This window comes from Chaetomium tenue (assembly GCF_020726465.1).
Source record: "Chaetomium tenue strain MPI-SDFR-AT-0079 chromosome Unknown F5144scaffold_1, whole genome shotgun sequence".
NCBI lineage: Eukaryota > Fungi > Ascomycota > Sordariomycetes > Sordariales > Chaetomiaceae > Chaetomium > Chaetomium tenue.
In genome coordinates, this window is record NW_027117329.1 from 5099690 (window position 1) to 5114000 (window position 14311).

The 14311-nt window shown below is 56.0% G+C and overlaps 6 protein-coding genes across 6 annotated transcripts; 3 read left to right on the plus strand and 3 right to left on the minus strand.

Annotated features, from left to right (window-relative positions):
- Nucleotides 1–10: 10 nt before the first annotated feature.
- F5144DRAFT_589289 (Thg1 C terminal domain-containing protein) lies at nt 11–1293 on the plus strand (the record flags this gene model as incomplete). The annotated part of the gene is made up of 8 exons (XM_066790024.1): nt 11–31; nt 90–172; nt 238–369; nt 424–468; nt 526–698; nt 763–851; nt 908–1030; nt 1075–1293. 8 exons carry the CDS (start codon nt 11–13, stop codon nt 1291–1293), a joined length of 885 nt encoding a protein of 294 aa, XP_066649235.1.
- A 256-nt stretch (nt 1294–1549) lies between these two features.
- Nucleotides 1550–2266, minus strand: F5144DRAFT_598358 (uncharacterized protein; the record flags this gene model as incomplete). The annotated part of the gene is made up of 1 exon (XM_066790937.1): nt 1550–2266. One exon carries the CDS (start codon nt 2264–2266, stop codon nt 1550–1552), a length of 717 nt encoding a protein of 238 aa, XP_066649236.1.
- A 794-nt stretch (nt 2267–3060) lies between these two features.
- On the minus strand, nt 3061–5772 carry F5144DRAFT_524485 (uncharacterized protein; the record flags this gene model as incomplete). Its single annotated transcript, XM_066786786.1, has 3 exons — nt 5086–5772; nt 4352–4701; nt 3061–4295 (listed from the first exon to the last, which is right to left on the minus strand). Exons 1-3 carry the CDS (start codon nt 5439–5441, stop codon nt 3061–3063), a joined length of 1941 nt encoding a protein of 646 aa, XP_066649237.1. The 5' UTR covers nt 5442–5772.
- Nucleotides 5773–5846: 74 nt separating this feature from the next.
- F5144DRAFT_557901 (uncharacterized protein) lies at nt 5847–9225 on the minus strand. The gene is made up of 6 exons (XM_066788049.1): nt 8738–9225; nt 8409–8509; nt 7645–8340; nt 7336–7591; nt 6712–7273; nt 5847–6637 (listed from the first exon to the last, which is right to left on the minus strand). Exons 1-6 carry the CDS (start codon nt 8819–8821, stop codon nt 6213–6215), a joined length of 2124 nt encoding a protein of 707 aa, XP_066649238.1. The 5' UTR covers nt 8822–9225; the 3' UTR covers nt 5847–6212.
- Nucleotides 9226–10098: 873 nt separating this feature from the next.
- Nucleotides 10099–10720, plus strand: F5144DRAFT_68879 (regulatory subunit of cyclin-dependent kinase). Its single transcript, XM_066793330.1, has 3 exons — nt 10099–10310; nt 10370–10625; nt 10677–10720. Exons 1-2 carry the CDS (start codon nt 10189–10191, stop codon nt 10587–10589), a joined length of 342 nt encoding a protein of 113 aa, XP_066649239.1. The 5' UTR covers nt 10099–10188; the 3' UTR covers nt 10590–10625; nt 10677–10720.
- Nucleotides 10721–11989: 1269 nt separating this feature from the next.
- Nucleotides 11990–14278, plus strand: F5144DRAFT_557924 (endoplasmic reticulum Oxidoreductin 1-domain-containing protein). The gene is made up of 3 exons (XM_066788051.1): nt 11990–12140; nt 12274–13892; nt 13945–14278. Exons 1-3 carry the CDS (start codon nt 12027–12029, stop codon nt 14051–14053), a joined length of 1842 nt encoding a protein of 613 aa, XP_066649240.1. The 5' UTR covers nt 11990–12026; the 3' UTR covers nt 14054–14278.
- Nucleotides 14279–14311: the final 33 nt, after the last annotated feature.

Consider the following 14311-nt stretch of genomic DNA (forward strand, 5'->3'; position numbering starts at 1 on the left):
GCATCTCAAGATGGCCAACTCCAAGTATGAAGTCTCTCTCCATCATTTGCAATTGATTACGCAACTAATACCCGGACCCAAGGTTTGAGTATGTCAAGCAGTTCGAGCAACCGGACAACCTGCTCCCGAACACATGGATCGTGGTCAGAATTGATGGGCGAGGATTCACCAAGTATGATATTCATACTCCGTTATGCATGATTGATTCAAGGGCATACAAATCTAACCCTGATTGAGGTTCTCAACCAAATATGGCTTCGAGAAACCAAACGACAAGCGGGCTCTTGAACTCATGAACGCTGCCGCCAGGGCCGTCATGGCTGAGCTCCCAGACATCACCATCGCATACGGAGTGAGCGATGAATTTAGGCATGCTCTGGTCTAATGTCTCTCTTATAATAATCTGCTAACACGACTCCTTAGTTTTGTCTTTCATAAGACATGCAGTCTCTTCGAACGCCGCTCCAGGTAGCCAAATCCCCTAACGAACCACTGAACGGCCGTTATGAAAGCTAACTCTGATAGTAAATTGGTCTCAACAATTGTCTCTACCTTCACTGCATACTATGTTCACCTCTGGCCCATCCACTTCTCAGACACTCCCTTATCCCCTCCACTGCCAAGCTTCGATGGCCGTGCAGTGTGCTACCCAACCGTGCAGAACCTACGGGACTACATGAGTTGGAGGCAAGTTGACTGTAAGTGCCTTGTCCAGTTTGGTTAAGATGCAAGATGGCTCTAACCGGATCCTCAAACTACCAGGCCATATCAACAATCTCTACAACACAACTTTCTGGGCTCTCATCCAGCTGGGCGGTATCGATCCTACCGAGGCAGAAAAGACATTGAAGGTGAGCCTGCCTTGCCATCGACAACGGCGGTAAATGACTGATTTATAAAATCCCAGGGGACATTTGCTGCAGATAAGAACGAGATCCTGTTCTCTAAATTTGCGATCAACTACAACAACGAACCCGAGATGTATAAAAAGGGTAGCGTTGTTTTTCGGGATGTGAGTATTTCGGGCAACGTAGGTTGACGAACAAACACGGTTAAACTAACTACGCCTACTAGTATGAGTTGGTAGAGCCTGGCACACACAACGCAACCGCCGAAGCGGACAGTCTGGCGGAGCCGATTCAGCAATCAAAGACGCAAGCCGAGAACGACAAGAAACGGAGGGCCAAAGCACCAATTGTGGTGCAACATCTCGACATTATCAAGGACGATTTCTGGGACCGCCGGCCTTGGCTGCTATCAAACAAACCGGGGAAGGTTCCGAAGGAGCCCTGAGATTAGCTTGGGCACCCAGTCATCAACCAGGCAGCGCCTGGCCCCTCGCTCGCTGTCGCCTGATTGCAACCGCCGCCGGCCGCGAGTCACAGGCACCCTCGCGAGACGCGGGGGCATATGCCGGACTCGGCACGGCTTCTCAGGGGCCGTGACAGCATGAGTCCTCCAAGGTAGCCAACTAGGTAATAAAGCCACCCCAGGGTCCGCCCTAAAGGGGAGAATATACTCGAAAGCCATAGTTCGAGCTCGCTGCCGTTCATCCCTGATCAGATTTCTGTGTAGCTCCCTCCCGCCTCCTCCTCCTAGCCTCCTTCCGTTCCCTCCTTTCCGCCCTCCTAGCACGCCTCTCCTCCTTTGTCTCGCCCGCTTTTATCGCCCTCTTCAGCTCCTTCTTCGCCGCTTTCTCCACCGCTTTCTGCGCAGCCCTAGCCGCGGCCGCCTTTTGCGCCGCCTTCTCCGCCTTGCGCAACCTCCTCGCCGCGCGCCGCGCCCGCCTTTCCAGTTTAGATTCGTCCCGCTTCCCCCCCCTCTTCCTCGAGGCAGGCCCTTCACTATAGTCAGACGACGAGGTCGCGGGCGTCGCGTCAGTCGACTCCCCGGTTCTTAATACCTCTTCCTCTTTCTCCTTCGTCCCATCCAGCAACCCGCCACGCACAAACGAAGCATACAGCCCGCTCGCGCCCGTGTACTTGCCGTTAGGCTGGCTGGCAGCAATAACATCAAGCTTGCCCTGCGTGACCGACTGCACGACGCTGCCCTTTTTGGACGTCGTGTCGAGGCCCTTGAGCTTCTGGTCGAACGCCTGCAGCCACCACTGGTCGCTCGTGTAGTGCTTCTTCTGCCCAATGCCGCGCCCGTCTGTGTTGCGCGAGATGAGGAGTGGTTTTGCCAGGCCGATCGCGTCGTTGGTTGGGTGCAGGGAGAAACCGGTGCCCCGCCATCCTTGCGATTTGAGGAGGGCCGCGGCGTCCATGGTGGGTTTTGGAAGGGGGATGGGTGTTGCGGGCTATTAAGGGATTGTTGTTGTTTGGGTTGGGCTTGTCATAGGGTATAGGGGCAGGATTATCGACGAGGGAATCGCATGGTGTGTTGGAGAATGTGCTGGTGGACGACAACCTTGAGGGTTCGAGGTCTGGTCGCGAATTGACGAGAGAGTCGACAAAATTTTGGCTTGGCGGAGGTTTAGACAAGCTTGATGTGGGGTTGCATCGTCGTTGCGTTACATCAATTTCTTGGCGCTTTAACCACTACCCGACTTCATCACCATCAACCTTTAAGACAAGGTGACAAGCTATCTATCCTTCACCATGGTCTTGGTTTTATTAGACAAAAAAAACCATTTTTCTGTCCTTTCCTCCGTTTTCTTCTTCTCCTTTTCCGTTTTCCTTCGTTCTCTTTCCCAGCTTTCTTTCCTTTCCTTTCCTTTTTTTTTTTTCTTTTTCCTTTTCCGACCAAACACTAAACCTCGCTTGACAACAAGAAACTGCAAGACAAAATACCTAGCTAACTAAATCGGTCCGATTAAACTCCTAAATACTCGGAATACCCCAAACTCTAGTTGGCTTCGCACCTCCCATTTCTCCAGAATCATGGTCAATAGAAACCGATATGGTCATAAAAGGAATGCGGGTTGACTATGGAACTATTGACCACCGGAGGCACCAATCTGGCAACGGTGGCTCAACGAGGAGCGTACGACCTAGGCCGCAGCGGGTCTTCTGTTCCACCGTCAGCCAAGCCATAGGGTATAGACGCTTCTGCATTGACCTACAAGGTGAACTGCTCAGTGAATACCCGAGCCATGTCCTTCATCGACTCCCAGCTCAGGTCTGGGTAAGCCAGCTGGGGGCTATACCACCCACCCCAGCCATCCCCGTTCCCAACAACACCACCGAGAGCGCCCCAAAGATAACCCAGGCCCGGTCCCAATAGAGCAACCAGTGTGTTCATAACAAGGTAGAACGCGAATACCGCAACCTTGCTAACACCAATAACAACTGCAACGAGCATGACCAGGGCCTCCATCACGAAAAGGGTCACTCCCTGCGCGGCGTACAAGAAGACCTCAACTGACCCATGACGGACCATTTGCCGGATATCGGCGACCATCGGGCTGTACCGTGCTAGGAAACCAAGCAGGTACCATACCACAAAGGGATAAATAACCCACTGCAGCTCGAGGAGCCAGCTCAGCCTGCGCTCCCTCCTGGTCTCGCGCATCCAGTCGTCCAAGCTCGGGTAGTGGTCGCTGTCCCCGCCGACCTCGTCGACTTGGCCGTAGTAGTAGACCACTTGGGCCTTGTGGATAGTGGTGACCTTTTCCCCGTCTGCGGCCCCGACCTCGGGGTCGATCTCGCCGACCGTCTCAAAGCGTTGCAGCATGGGCCAGAGTACGATTTGAACTTTGCCCATGCGGGACGGTGGATGCCAGACATTGCCGCCGTTGCCACTGCTGTTCGAGCCCTCGTCGTTCTCTTGGCCCCCGATGCGCCTGCGGACTGCGTTGAGTTGGTCACGCGCTGAGGCAAGCAGGGCCTCTCCATAACCCAGAAGGGTTGGGTTGCCGTTTCGCGCTTCCCTCTCCCTCTCTCTATCCAACCGCTGGCGGCGCTCAGCCTCCCACTTCTCCCTGGCGGCCAAATCAGCCCGAATGTTCGCAGCTTCGGAAGCGCTGTAGATGGTGTCATCGACATGTTCCTGGTCGATATCCCACACCTCCCCGGGATAGGGCAGCGAGAAACGGAAAATATTGGCGGACCAACGGATTCCGATGGACAGGTATCCGGCGCTGGCGACAATGGCGTGCAGGTCCTGGTAGAAGTTGCGTAGCGAGTTGGTCCGGCTGGCCGGGAAGTGCTTGTCCATGACGCCGAGCAGGGGCAGAAACAGAGACGTGATTTGGAGTGTAAGTTGGTCAACACAGGGCCAGAAATCCGGCGTTAGGATGTCGTTGACCAGGAGGGTGCGGATGCACTGGGACCGTAGGGCGGTGCGGTGGTAACCTGTGTTGGGTCAGTTAAACCAAGCTCCAGGGGTGCCCAGTAATAGGAATGCTCACCTTCAAACTCAAGGGTACACTCATCCTGTGCCTCGAGCATACTCTTCTGGGTCTTATCGGCCCCGAACAGCAAGTCGTCGAAGACGGCCATCTCCAGAACCTTCCCGATGACCCCCGTAACAAGACACTCGCGATGAGCCCGCTTCGTCAACAACGCATCCCACCCGCCCGCGTTGTTATCCTGCATGGCCACCTGCCCAACAAACCAAAGAAACTGCTCCGAGAACCCTCCCTCCAGCCACACCAGGCCCTGCTCCTCCCAGCCGCCCCAAAGACCCGAACCCGGGGCAGCACCCCTAGCAGCAGGCATATCCCCCAACCCAAAATACTCCTCCGCAAACTCCCTCACCCTCCGAAACAGATGCGCATACACCATCTCAAACCACTCACTCCCCAACTCCTTGTCCTCCCCCAACGGCCACCGCACATCAAACCGCGTCCTCGTCGGCCGCCACGCCCTGCTCTTCAACTCCGCCAGATCACGCCGCCGTCGCCGCCCACCTCCCACACCTCCCACACCTCCCACCCCAACATCACCACCACCATCACCACCACCACCACCATCACCACCACCCGCAACAGCATCAACAACACCCCCCACATCCCCAGCAACCCACTCCGCCCAACCCCCCTGCCCCACAGCATCACCACCACCACCACCTACACCACCACCATCAGCACCACCACCCACATCAGCCTCACCACCCCCATCCCCAGCAGGAGCAGGCCGCAACAAACTCTCCCTAATCCCCAACACCCGCGCCCGCCGGTTATACCACCTGTCCTTGGGCACCGCCTCATACGCCCCATTCGGCGGCGGGGTCGAGTACGGGTCTGAGTCTGGGTTGGGCGTTGGGTCCCTAGATCTAGCTCGGGATCGGGAGCAGGCTCGGGAAGAGGATGGGGTTTGGACTTGGGCTCGGGATGCGGTGGTTGTGGTAGTGGTGTTGCGGTTGTGGGCTTGCTGCTGTTCTGCGTCGTCTCGCCGTTTGTGTCGGGTGCGGGTGCCGCGGGGGAGGTTGGGGGCGTAGCCGGAGGTGTCGGCGAAGGAGCCGCCGCGGAGGTGGAGGTTGTTGTCGTGGTCGTCCATGGTGTGTTTGGGGTTGTTTTGTTTTGTGGTGGTGGGTTGGGTTGGGTTGAGTTGAGTTGGTGGTCAGGGGTGCGTGTGGTTGCTGGTTGGGATGGGGTCTGCCCTGGCTGGTTTGATCTTGAGCGGATGGGTGATTCTTGGGGTAACGCGAATGGCTTGCTGTTGTTGTCAGGGGGTTTTCCCTAGCCCGAAGATGTCGCATGGTGGAAGAGAGAGGAGGTTAGGCAATTGTACGTTTGGTGTGGTGTAATACCCTGGCGCCGACAAAGACAGCTAGTTAGCTGAGCTGGGATTGGAAAGGGGAGCTGTGGACAAACAAAGACGGTTCGACGGAGTGGGAAAGCATGCAGCCTCCCGCATCTCAGACAAAGACCGCATCCGGAATGCAAACAGAGGGGAGCCACCGGAAGCTCACCGCCAGGATTGCATTCCAACCGTGTAGCACCACCGAGACGAAGCAGAAGGAAACCTTAGGATAGTTGTGATACAGCACTATACTACAGAGAAATAGCAACGAAAACAAAAGACTACTTGTGTGGCCGAGAGAACTCAGCTTTGAGACCAACCCGAAGACCCCAAACGCCAGGATCCTAGCCGTGCCGTGTCATACACAGTCCCTTGCCTTGTCTTCGTAACACCCATACAGCGTCACCAAGAGGGACTACACCTAGCCTAGCCAGACACCACGGAGTGCCCACCCTCCAGCCCCCAGAGTTACGCCGATAATAGCAAAACATTTTATCCCACCGACTGACTCGAATGACTACGCCACTACGCCCGAGACATGTGCAAATTCAGGGTGAGCTTCTCAACCTCGCAATCCGCGCCGGTCACCAGCTTCTGCCCCTTAGGTAGGCTAGCAATGACGGTGACTACGACAACGGTAGTGATGTGCTGCACGATCACGTCGAAGACGATCGTGTTCTGAGGCAACGGGTCGTCTTTGACGGGCAGGGGCGGAGCTCGGCCGATGTTCTGGCCGTTGACCGTCACGAACATACGGTACTGCCGGCCCTGTTGCTCGAACGGCGCAAGGCGAGGAATGAGCTGCAGCCGGTTGTGGGTGCCGACGTGCATCGTGAGATTCTGGTGCGCTTCTGTCGGGTGCGCCGGGATCTCAACTCGAAGCATCTGGTCCATAACCATACTTGGGTGTGTCCGGAGCAGAACGCTCGGCAGCAGTGCATCGGCGTAACCTAGCAGCGACGTTAGTATCATGCACGCGTCTTTGCGCTAGTTAAACGATTGAACACCGCGACTGGGGACGTACCTCTACCAGGAGCACGATACTTGAAGTCGTGGATAGGCGGCGCCGGGGCAGGTGCCGGGACAGGCGCTGGCAATGGGTGTGAAATGCCGTTTTGCAATTGCTGACCCTGGGGTGGGTGGAAGGGCTGGGCTGCTATGCCATTTGCAACGGCCATCGGGGCTGGGATATTGCCGTTTGGTCCCGGAAAACCCGCCGTGGGTTGTTGTTGGCCACCAAGGTTTGGAGGCGCCACGCCAACAGTGGGAAGCACAGATGCCACGGCGCCTGATAAAACTCTGTTGTTGTCGACCTGAAAGCTGGCAGCGGTGGTGTTCGCTAGGGTTGGCGGGATGTTGCGGCTGGCGTCCATATTGACATCGGGACGACTTGAGTCGTTTGATCGACCAGTTTGGGGTGCAGGTGAGGCGGCTGTGCTACCTCTGGATCCGCCAACGTGGATGGTGATCTTCTTAGGACCAAGGACGGGGGTCTCCTGGCCGGGTGTCATTTTCAATTTGATTTTGGGCTGCGGCGGTTCTTGCACGACCGCTTTTGCCTGGGTGAGCTCATCTGCGAAACATTTCTGCAAGGATCAAGGTTAGTTTTGCGGCTCTCGTGGTTGATCGATGGCCGATACCATCATACCTTGAGATCCGTAGCGAGGGTATGGATGGGGCTCCCCTCCTCGTTGTAAAAATGGGCATTCGTCCAGAGCAGACTCGCTTTCTCTTCGAAGACAGCCCAGCTCTTAAAGTCGCTGACGCCGGTAGCAGGCTGGCGGCCGTGGATCCCCTTGACGAGCTTCTGCAACCCCTTCAGTGAAAGAGGCGATGTGATGACGGCAAAGTAGTCCTTGTAGCTGCGCGGTGGAAGGTTGATGAAATCCAAAAAGTACGGGTCCCTGTTTTGATTAGCTTCCCACACAGCCGAAGTGGAAGGGGTGTGTGGACTCACGACCCGTCTGGCTTTCGGATCAACTCCTCAACAATCTTTTCCTGGGCTTGCTGGAAGGAAAGCCCCTTGTACGGCACGCCATCGTACTCGTGGTCTGCCTTGACCCGGCCGCTTCTATCAAGCTTTTTAGCTTGTTCCGACTCGGCCCTGGTCGGTCTGCCGGGGCCTTTCCTCTTAAGGACGATCTTTCTGGGGTTCCCGTCCTCCTCCTCCTCCTCCTCCTCCTCGCCATCTTCGTCCTCTTCGCCCTCAGCGTCTTCATCCTCTTGCTCGTCCTCCTCGCCTTCAGCGTCCTCGTCGTCGACCTGCTTCGTGGCTCCCACCGTGGCCCTATACGCGGAAGCGTCCTCGGATTCAGTCTCTAGCTCGGCGAGGTCGGCGGGAATCGGCGTTGCCTGGCAACTGTACCCAGAAATGAGTTTGTAGGCCGGGTTCGTCTTGGTCATGTAGTTGCTGAGCGCTTTCCTCACGCGCTCGGCATCTTCGAACACCTCCGAATTCTTGGGGTAGAACTCCTTGGCATTGGTCACCATGCGCTTGAAATAGCTCTCCAGTTCCGAGAGATTCTTGAAATCTTGGTTCAGGAGTTTCCGCTCGATCCCTTTCAGCGAGATGGGCATGCGAATGCGCTCGTAGTATTCCTTATTCGTCTCTCGAGGGATAAGATGGTCGAAGTAGCTTGCAACAAGTCGACCGCTGTGTTCTGAGTCAGCATGCGACTTTCTGGGAATGGTTGTAAAGGGACAATGCGCCCTAGCTCTCACCTCTTGTCCTTGGTCCTCCGGATGGTTTCCAGGAAGTGTAACCCGTAGGCGGATGTGGACTCGCGGGTTTCGCCCTGCATGAGGTTGTAATCGGACGGTTGCTGTACCCATGGTTAGTGTACTTTCTTTTTGCAGGCAGAGGATGTTGTTGCTGTGTGTTTGGCACCGGGTGGGCCAATCGAGTACACCTCAGTGCGCTGCTTGTACCCTTTCTTTCTCCAGAAGGGCAGTCTGCATCGAAGCTGGCTCCCTCCCATTGAAATGGCCGCTAACAACACAACTCGATGGCGCTCGGGCCAAGTGCAAAACTGCATTCGCATAGAACTTACCCCTGGTGTCTTCTGTCGCTTCATGGCCCGATCATCGCCATCCGCGATGCCAGCCGATGAGCTCGCCTTCCGTTTGTGGTCCATCTTGCGCCACCACCAATCGACCGCGGTATTTCCACAAACGACGATAATGCACGATAACGCGATATTTTTTTTTTACGGGCCGATCTCGGGAGCGACGCGAGGGCGAACGGGAGGGGAGGTTGACGTCGATGCGCGGACCAGTTGCCAGTCGAGACGCGTCGATGATGAAATTGGTGGGCGCAAAAGCTCGCACGGAGTTTCTGTTCGACCGCTTGCTACCGGCAAATCAGGCGCGGGGGACTCGATACGCGAGGGCTAGAGTAATTAAGAGGCCTAACACGGGAAGAAAGGCTGATACGAAGAAATGTTGTCGAGGTGTATGTGGACAGACTCGGACATGCCTGCAGTTCCCGGCATCATCTTTGCAGCTCAATCGATTGAGCAAGGGGTGAATCGACTTGGCATGCGGTTTTGGGGGATGGTGGGCGTACAGTATGAGTAACTCAGATGTAGACACTATCAGACTAACACTCGCCAGGCCATCATGGGAAAAGCCACTGACTTCTAACGTCAGGTAATATGCGTCATAAAATATTCTTTTACAAAATTGCGATGCCCTTAAGAATTGCTATTTTTTTTATTCACCACAGGATCAAAATGCCCCCAATAGGTTCCATGTTGCTTAAATCACGAAGCCCATTGCCACAGTGCTGAATCGTTTTGGAACAATAACTTACATAAGCAGAGGTACCTCACCATTTTTAATCGACGGGGGTATGATGGAAACATGAAGGACTGTATTATGTTCCGGAATATTCAGTCCTATCTATTGTGGAAACTAGAATGCGGAGCACCATCATTCACAATACCAAAACAACGTGCTTGAATTATCTACAACATCTTGAACAACCCCCCATTGTCACCTTCACACCATGAGGCCCGTGCCCTATTACCGGATGGGGCGGAGGGGTGAGAATTTTAGCGTTGGGCAGGTGCACCAGGGCCTTTTACGAAGTAGAGATGGACCATTCGATTTGTTTACCTTTGCCTGCTCTCGATCCCCCTCCTCCGCTCAAGAAATTCCACTCAACGCCAACAGGCCGCGCGCAAAACCCAGCGTTTACACCACCCTCCACCAGACCTCGCTCCGATCAAGGAACCCGGCTGATCAGCGCATCGCCAATCTTACATACATCGCAGCACTACCTAGCTTTCGGTGCACCAGAGACTGGAACCAGACGGCTTAGTCGAGCATTACCCCACGTACTTTGCCGCAAGCCAACCTGACGCGGGGGGTTCGCGCGACTTAAACCACTTTTTGAACGCCTAGCCATCCCCACCACGACGCGGGGCGCAGCTCGAGCATCGCAATACTTGCACACACCGCCATCGTCAGCTACTATCCCGAAACATCACCAGCGACAAAGATGTCAACCCCGGAGCGTATGGGCATCGACTCCGGTCGCCGCAACCGGATCCCGAGGCAGCTGACAGAAGAGGAGCGCGCGCGCCTGGACGAATTCCTTGACGGCATACATTATTCCACTAGGTGTGTTCTCCGACGCGGGCAAACGTTGATTTGGGGCCGCCGAGACTGACGTGTATCAGATACTCCGACAGCGAATACGAGTACCGCCACGTCCAACTGCCCAAGGCCATGCTCAAAGCCATTCCTAGCGACTATCACGACAAGGCGAAGGGCACATTGAAACTTCTCTGGGAGGATGAATGGCGGGGCATGGGGATCACACAGGTATGCACCGTGGTGTTGCAAACTGGCTGGCCGGATGCTGATTACATTGCAGAGCCTTGGTTGGGAACACTATGAGGTTCATGAGCCGGAGCCCCATATTCTCCTCTTCAAGTAAGCACCCCGAGCGAAACTCCGGTTGTATCAAATGCTGACCATCGCAAGGCGCCCCCTGAACTACCAGCCACCGCAGTGAAACAGATAGGAGAGCGGAGAAGAAGATACTGGAATTTGAGTCCTTGGCGTTTTGCATTATCACGGCAAGCACGACCACATAGCGAACGTCACTTTACTGTATGACTATAATACCCGGATGGGGCAAGCGGGGCGTCATGGGCCCCGCGGTATGGCCTGGTCTTGATTGGGGCTTGCACACGAGGCACGTAGCTGCTCCGCCCTCTGTATTCTCACCAGGTGTGGCTGCGTGTGATGGCCTGACCGTGGAGGTGAACTCAGGATACGGGGTTGTGTGACGGGTCGGAGGACCGACCCGAGTGTCGATTGAGGGCTGTACGGCGTTGATGAAATCGTTGCATCTGGACAGAGCAGCCAGACGAAACGCCGTTCCGGGATGATGCATTTGTTGGTTATGTACTGGATCAACAGCAAGTAATAATACCACAGTTTGACCAAGGTTGTGTCCAAGACTTTGCGGTGTAAGTATGTTTGACGACGCAGAGATAGAACAAAAAGCGAATGCCGTTAAGGGTGGTAGCACCAACAGGTCATCAAAGAAAATAACCCAAGGCGGGTTCGGCAGAGTGAAAGCCACGAGGTCCTCTACCATTGAGTCAGCTCGCCAACAAGCATCCATACGACTCTTAACCCCGGACCTGATGATTCCGATCTTGGGATCGGACCCAGTATGGGGCAATGCGACGCCACATGCTGTTGGAGTCAAGGGAACATCGGCAGACTCGTCTATTTCTCTAAGCAATCAGCATGCAACAGATCGTTCGGTCGGCAATTCAGCATCTGCTGATCTTCCGTTCTGGACACATTTCACCTTCCTCCGCGGACCCCTCCCCCGCAGCTTCCGCATCTTTCGATATTAAAAGCCAGAGAGAAGCCCGATATCACCTAGAGCCGGTCGATCGCATGATGGCGCTGGCTGAACAAAGCAGACTCGGTTTCCTTTGAAGGCTGCCTGTTCCCTGCACGCACTGTGTATGTTTTTGTTGTTCATTGTTCTTCAATGATTTATTCACATTCCCTCCCTGCAATTCCAGAACCTGCCAAGCTTTCTTGCCGGCCGTCAATCCTGGCCTTTCTCCGTACTCGATAAGCGGCTTATCGCCAAATGTCCTCTTGGGGGCCGCCACTCCATAAACATCGGACCACATCTTTAAGACCGCCCTGTTTCAGGCCAGGTCGCGGGAATCGTCCCCAGGCCACCTTCAAGCTTCACCCCTAACACCAAATCCCGGCCGGTCCTCTTACTGCGCGCCGACTGGGTCACAAGCCCGTAGCTTTCCAAAACGACCGCAAAACCACGCCGCCAGGTTGTCGTCAATAATGAAGTCGGCTACTCGCCTCTTTTACCTGTCGGTCTTCTCCCTCTGGGGGCCTGGGGTCTCTTGCCAGAATTCGGACCCAAATCCAGACTCTTCTTCCAAAGATGCCTGCGCGGTATGCTCTCTTTAGCCTTCTTGGCGTTTTTCTCTCCCTCGCTGCTCCTGCTGCATCGTCGCATTGCTCCGAGGTAGCTGCGGCTGCGGCGGTCGAGGTTCGCTTCTTTCGTTCTAACGGCTCCGTCTGGCAGATATCACCGCGAGCCATCGTCAGCGACGCATGCGCCTCCTACTCGACCCTCGAGCGGCTGAACCGCAACGTCAAGCCGGCCCTTGACGAGCTGACCCAGACGACCGACTTCTTCTCGCACTACCGGGTCAACCTCTTCCACAAAAAGTGCCCCTTCTGGAACGACGAGAATGGCATGTGCGGCAACATCGCCTGCGCCGTCGAGACGCTCGACAGCGAGGAGGACATCCCGCTGGTGTGGCGCGCCAGCGAGCTCGGCAAGCTGGAGGGCCCGCGCGCGAAGCACCCCGGCAAGAGCGCCCAGGCGCAGCAGCCCGAGAGGCCGCTGCAGGGCCGGCTGGGGGAGGGCGTCGGGGAGAGCTGCGTGTTCGAGTACGACGACGAGTGCGACGACCGCGACTACTGCGTGCCCGAGGACGAGAGCGCGTCCTCCAAGGGCGACTACGTGAGCTTGTTGCGCAACCCGGAGCGGTTCACCGGTTACGCTGGCGACGGGGCCAAGCAGGTCTGGGACGCCATCTACCGGGAGAACTGTTTCTCCAGGAGCTCGTTCCCGCGCTCGGCGGCGCTGGGAAGTGATTTGTCGGCCAAGGGGCCGGCTGCCATGGACTTCAAGGCCGTGATCGAGGCCGCGGGCCGGCAGCAAGTTCTGGAGGAGCAGCGGCAAATCCAACCGCTGACCCCTTTCGTGGCGAAGACTGGGCTGGAGTACGAGGACGAGTGTCTTGAGAAGCGTGTGTTCTACCGCGTCATCTCGGGCATGCACGCGAGCATCTCGACACACTTGTGCTGGGACTTCCTCAACCAGACGACCGGAGAGTGGCAGCCCAACGTCGCTTGCTACATGGACCGGCTACATGAGTTCCCGGACCGCATCAGCAACCTCTACTTCAACTATGCGCTCATCACGCGCGCTATCGCGAAACTGGGCCCGTATGTCTCGCAACACCAAGATTACACCTTCTGCCAGGGCGACCCGGAGCAGGACGCCATAACGCGGAGCAAGGTCATGGCTGTGACGGAAAAGGCAACAAGCGTGGCGCACATCTTTGACGAGAGCCTGATGTTCAAGAACGGCGAGGGCCCCTCTCTGAAGGAGGACTTCCGCAACCGGTTCCGCAACGTCAGCCGCCTGATGGACTGCGTCGGCTGCGACAAGTGCCGCCTCTGGGGCAAGCTGCAGACGGTCGGCTACGGGACGGCGCTCAAGGTGCTGTTCGAGTTCGACAACAACGACGCGCCCGCGGTGCCCATCTTGAAGCGCACCGAGCTGGTCGCCCTGTTCAACACGTACGCGCGCTTGAGCAGCAGCATGACGGCCATCCAGGAGTTTAGGGCCATGGTCGAGCAGATCGAGAAGGCCAGCAAGTTTGAGGAGCGGCTCAAGGAGGCCGAGAAGATCAACATTATTCCCGACAGGGCGAAGAAGCCGCGGCATGCCGTCGTGCCGGGGTCGTCGGATGCGGCGCCGTCCGAAGCGGCAGACGAAAGGCTTGCCGGGGAGGGTGAGCCTGATTACGAGGATCGGACCATTAAGGAGGACTTTGACAACGAGCTGGACAAGGTGATCAAGGTGGTCAAGTTCATAATGAAGAGCTGGGTCCGGTTTCCGTCCGTATTGTAAGTTTTCTGTTCTGGAGGTACGTTTGAACATTGTGCTGACTTTGCGAAGGTGGCAGATCATCACATCCGAGCTGCGGCGACTGTGGCAGTTCTATGTCGGCCTGCCCGTGTCTCCGAGGACGTGGACCTTTGGGGGGGCGAGGGTGGATGAGCTCTGAGGTGGTTGTGCTTTTATTGGCGTCATTGGCTAGCATTGCATCACGGCCCGGATTTCGGGTCTAGAACGGCGTTGGGAGTTGCGGTAAAACGGGTTCTCACTTGCGATAGAGCGCGAGTTCTTCAGGATGGTGCATTTGCTGATTTCGTACATGGATGGAGAGATGGCGGTTGACATACAGAAATGTATTTGGCCTGGTGGTTTGGCAACTAAAATAGAGGTATATACCCTGTATTTGTCTATCAGCCGTTTGTAGACA

Bases quoted from the DNA above. Each gene is read 5' to 3' on its own strand.
- F5144DRAFT_557901 (XM_066788049.1), bottom strand. From the start codon at position 8,821: ATGGACCACAAACGGAAGGCGAGCTCATCGGCTGGCATCGCGGATGGC. The intron at 7,592-7,644 runs GTGAGTCCACAC...TAATCAAAACAG, and splicing joins ATCCGAAAGCCAGACGGGTC to GGACCCGTACTTTTTGGATT. The intron at 7,274-7,335 runs GTATGATGGTAT...TGATCCTTGCAG, and splicing joins CCCTCGCTACGGATCTCAAG to AAATGTTTCGCAGATGAGCT.
- F5144DRAFT_68879 (XM_066793330.1), top strand. From the start codon at position 10,189: ATGTCAACCCCGGAGCGTATGGGCATCGACTCCGGTCGCCGCAACCGG. The intron at 10,311-10,369 runs GTGTGTTCTCCG...GACGTGTATCAG, and splicing joins GGCATACATTATTCCACTAG to ATACTCCGACAGCGAATACG.
- F5144DRAFT_557924 (XM_066788051.1), top strand. From the start codon at position 12,027: ATGAAGTCGGCTACTCGCCTCTTTTACCTGTCGGTCTTCTCCCTCTGG. The intron at 12,141-12,273 runs GTATGCTCTCTT...TCCGTCTGGCAG, and splicing joins CTTCCAAAGATGCCTGCGCG to ATATCACCGCGAGCCATCGT. The intron at 13,893-13,944 runs GTAAGTTTTCTG...GACTTTGCGAAG, and splicing joins GTCCGGTTTCCGTCCGTATT to GTGGCAGATCATCACATCCG.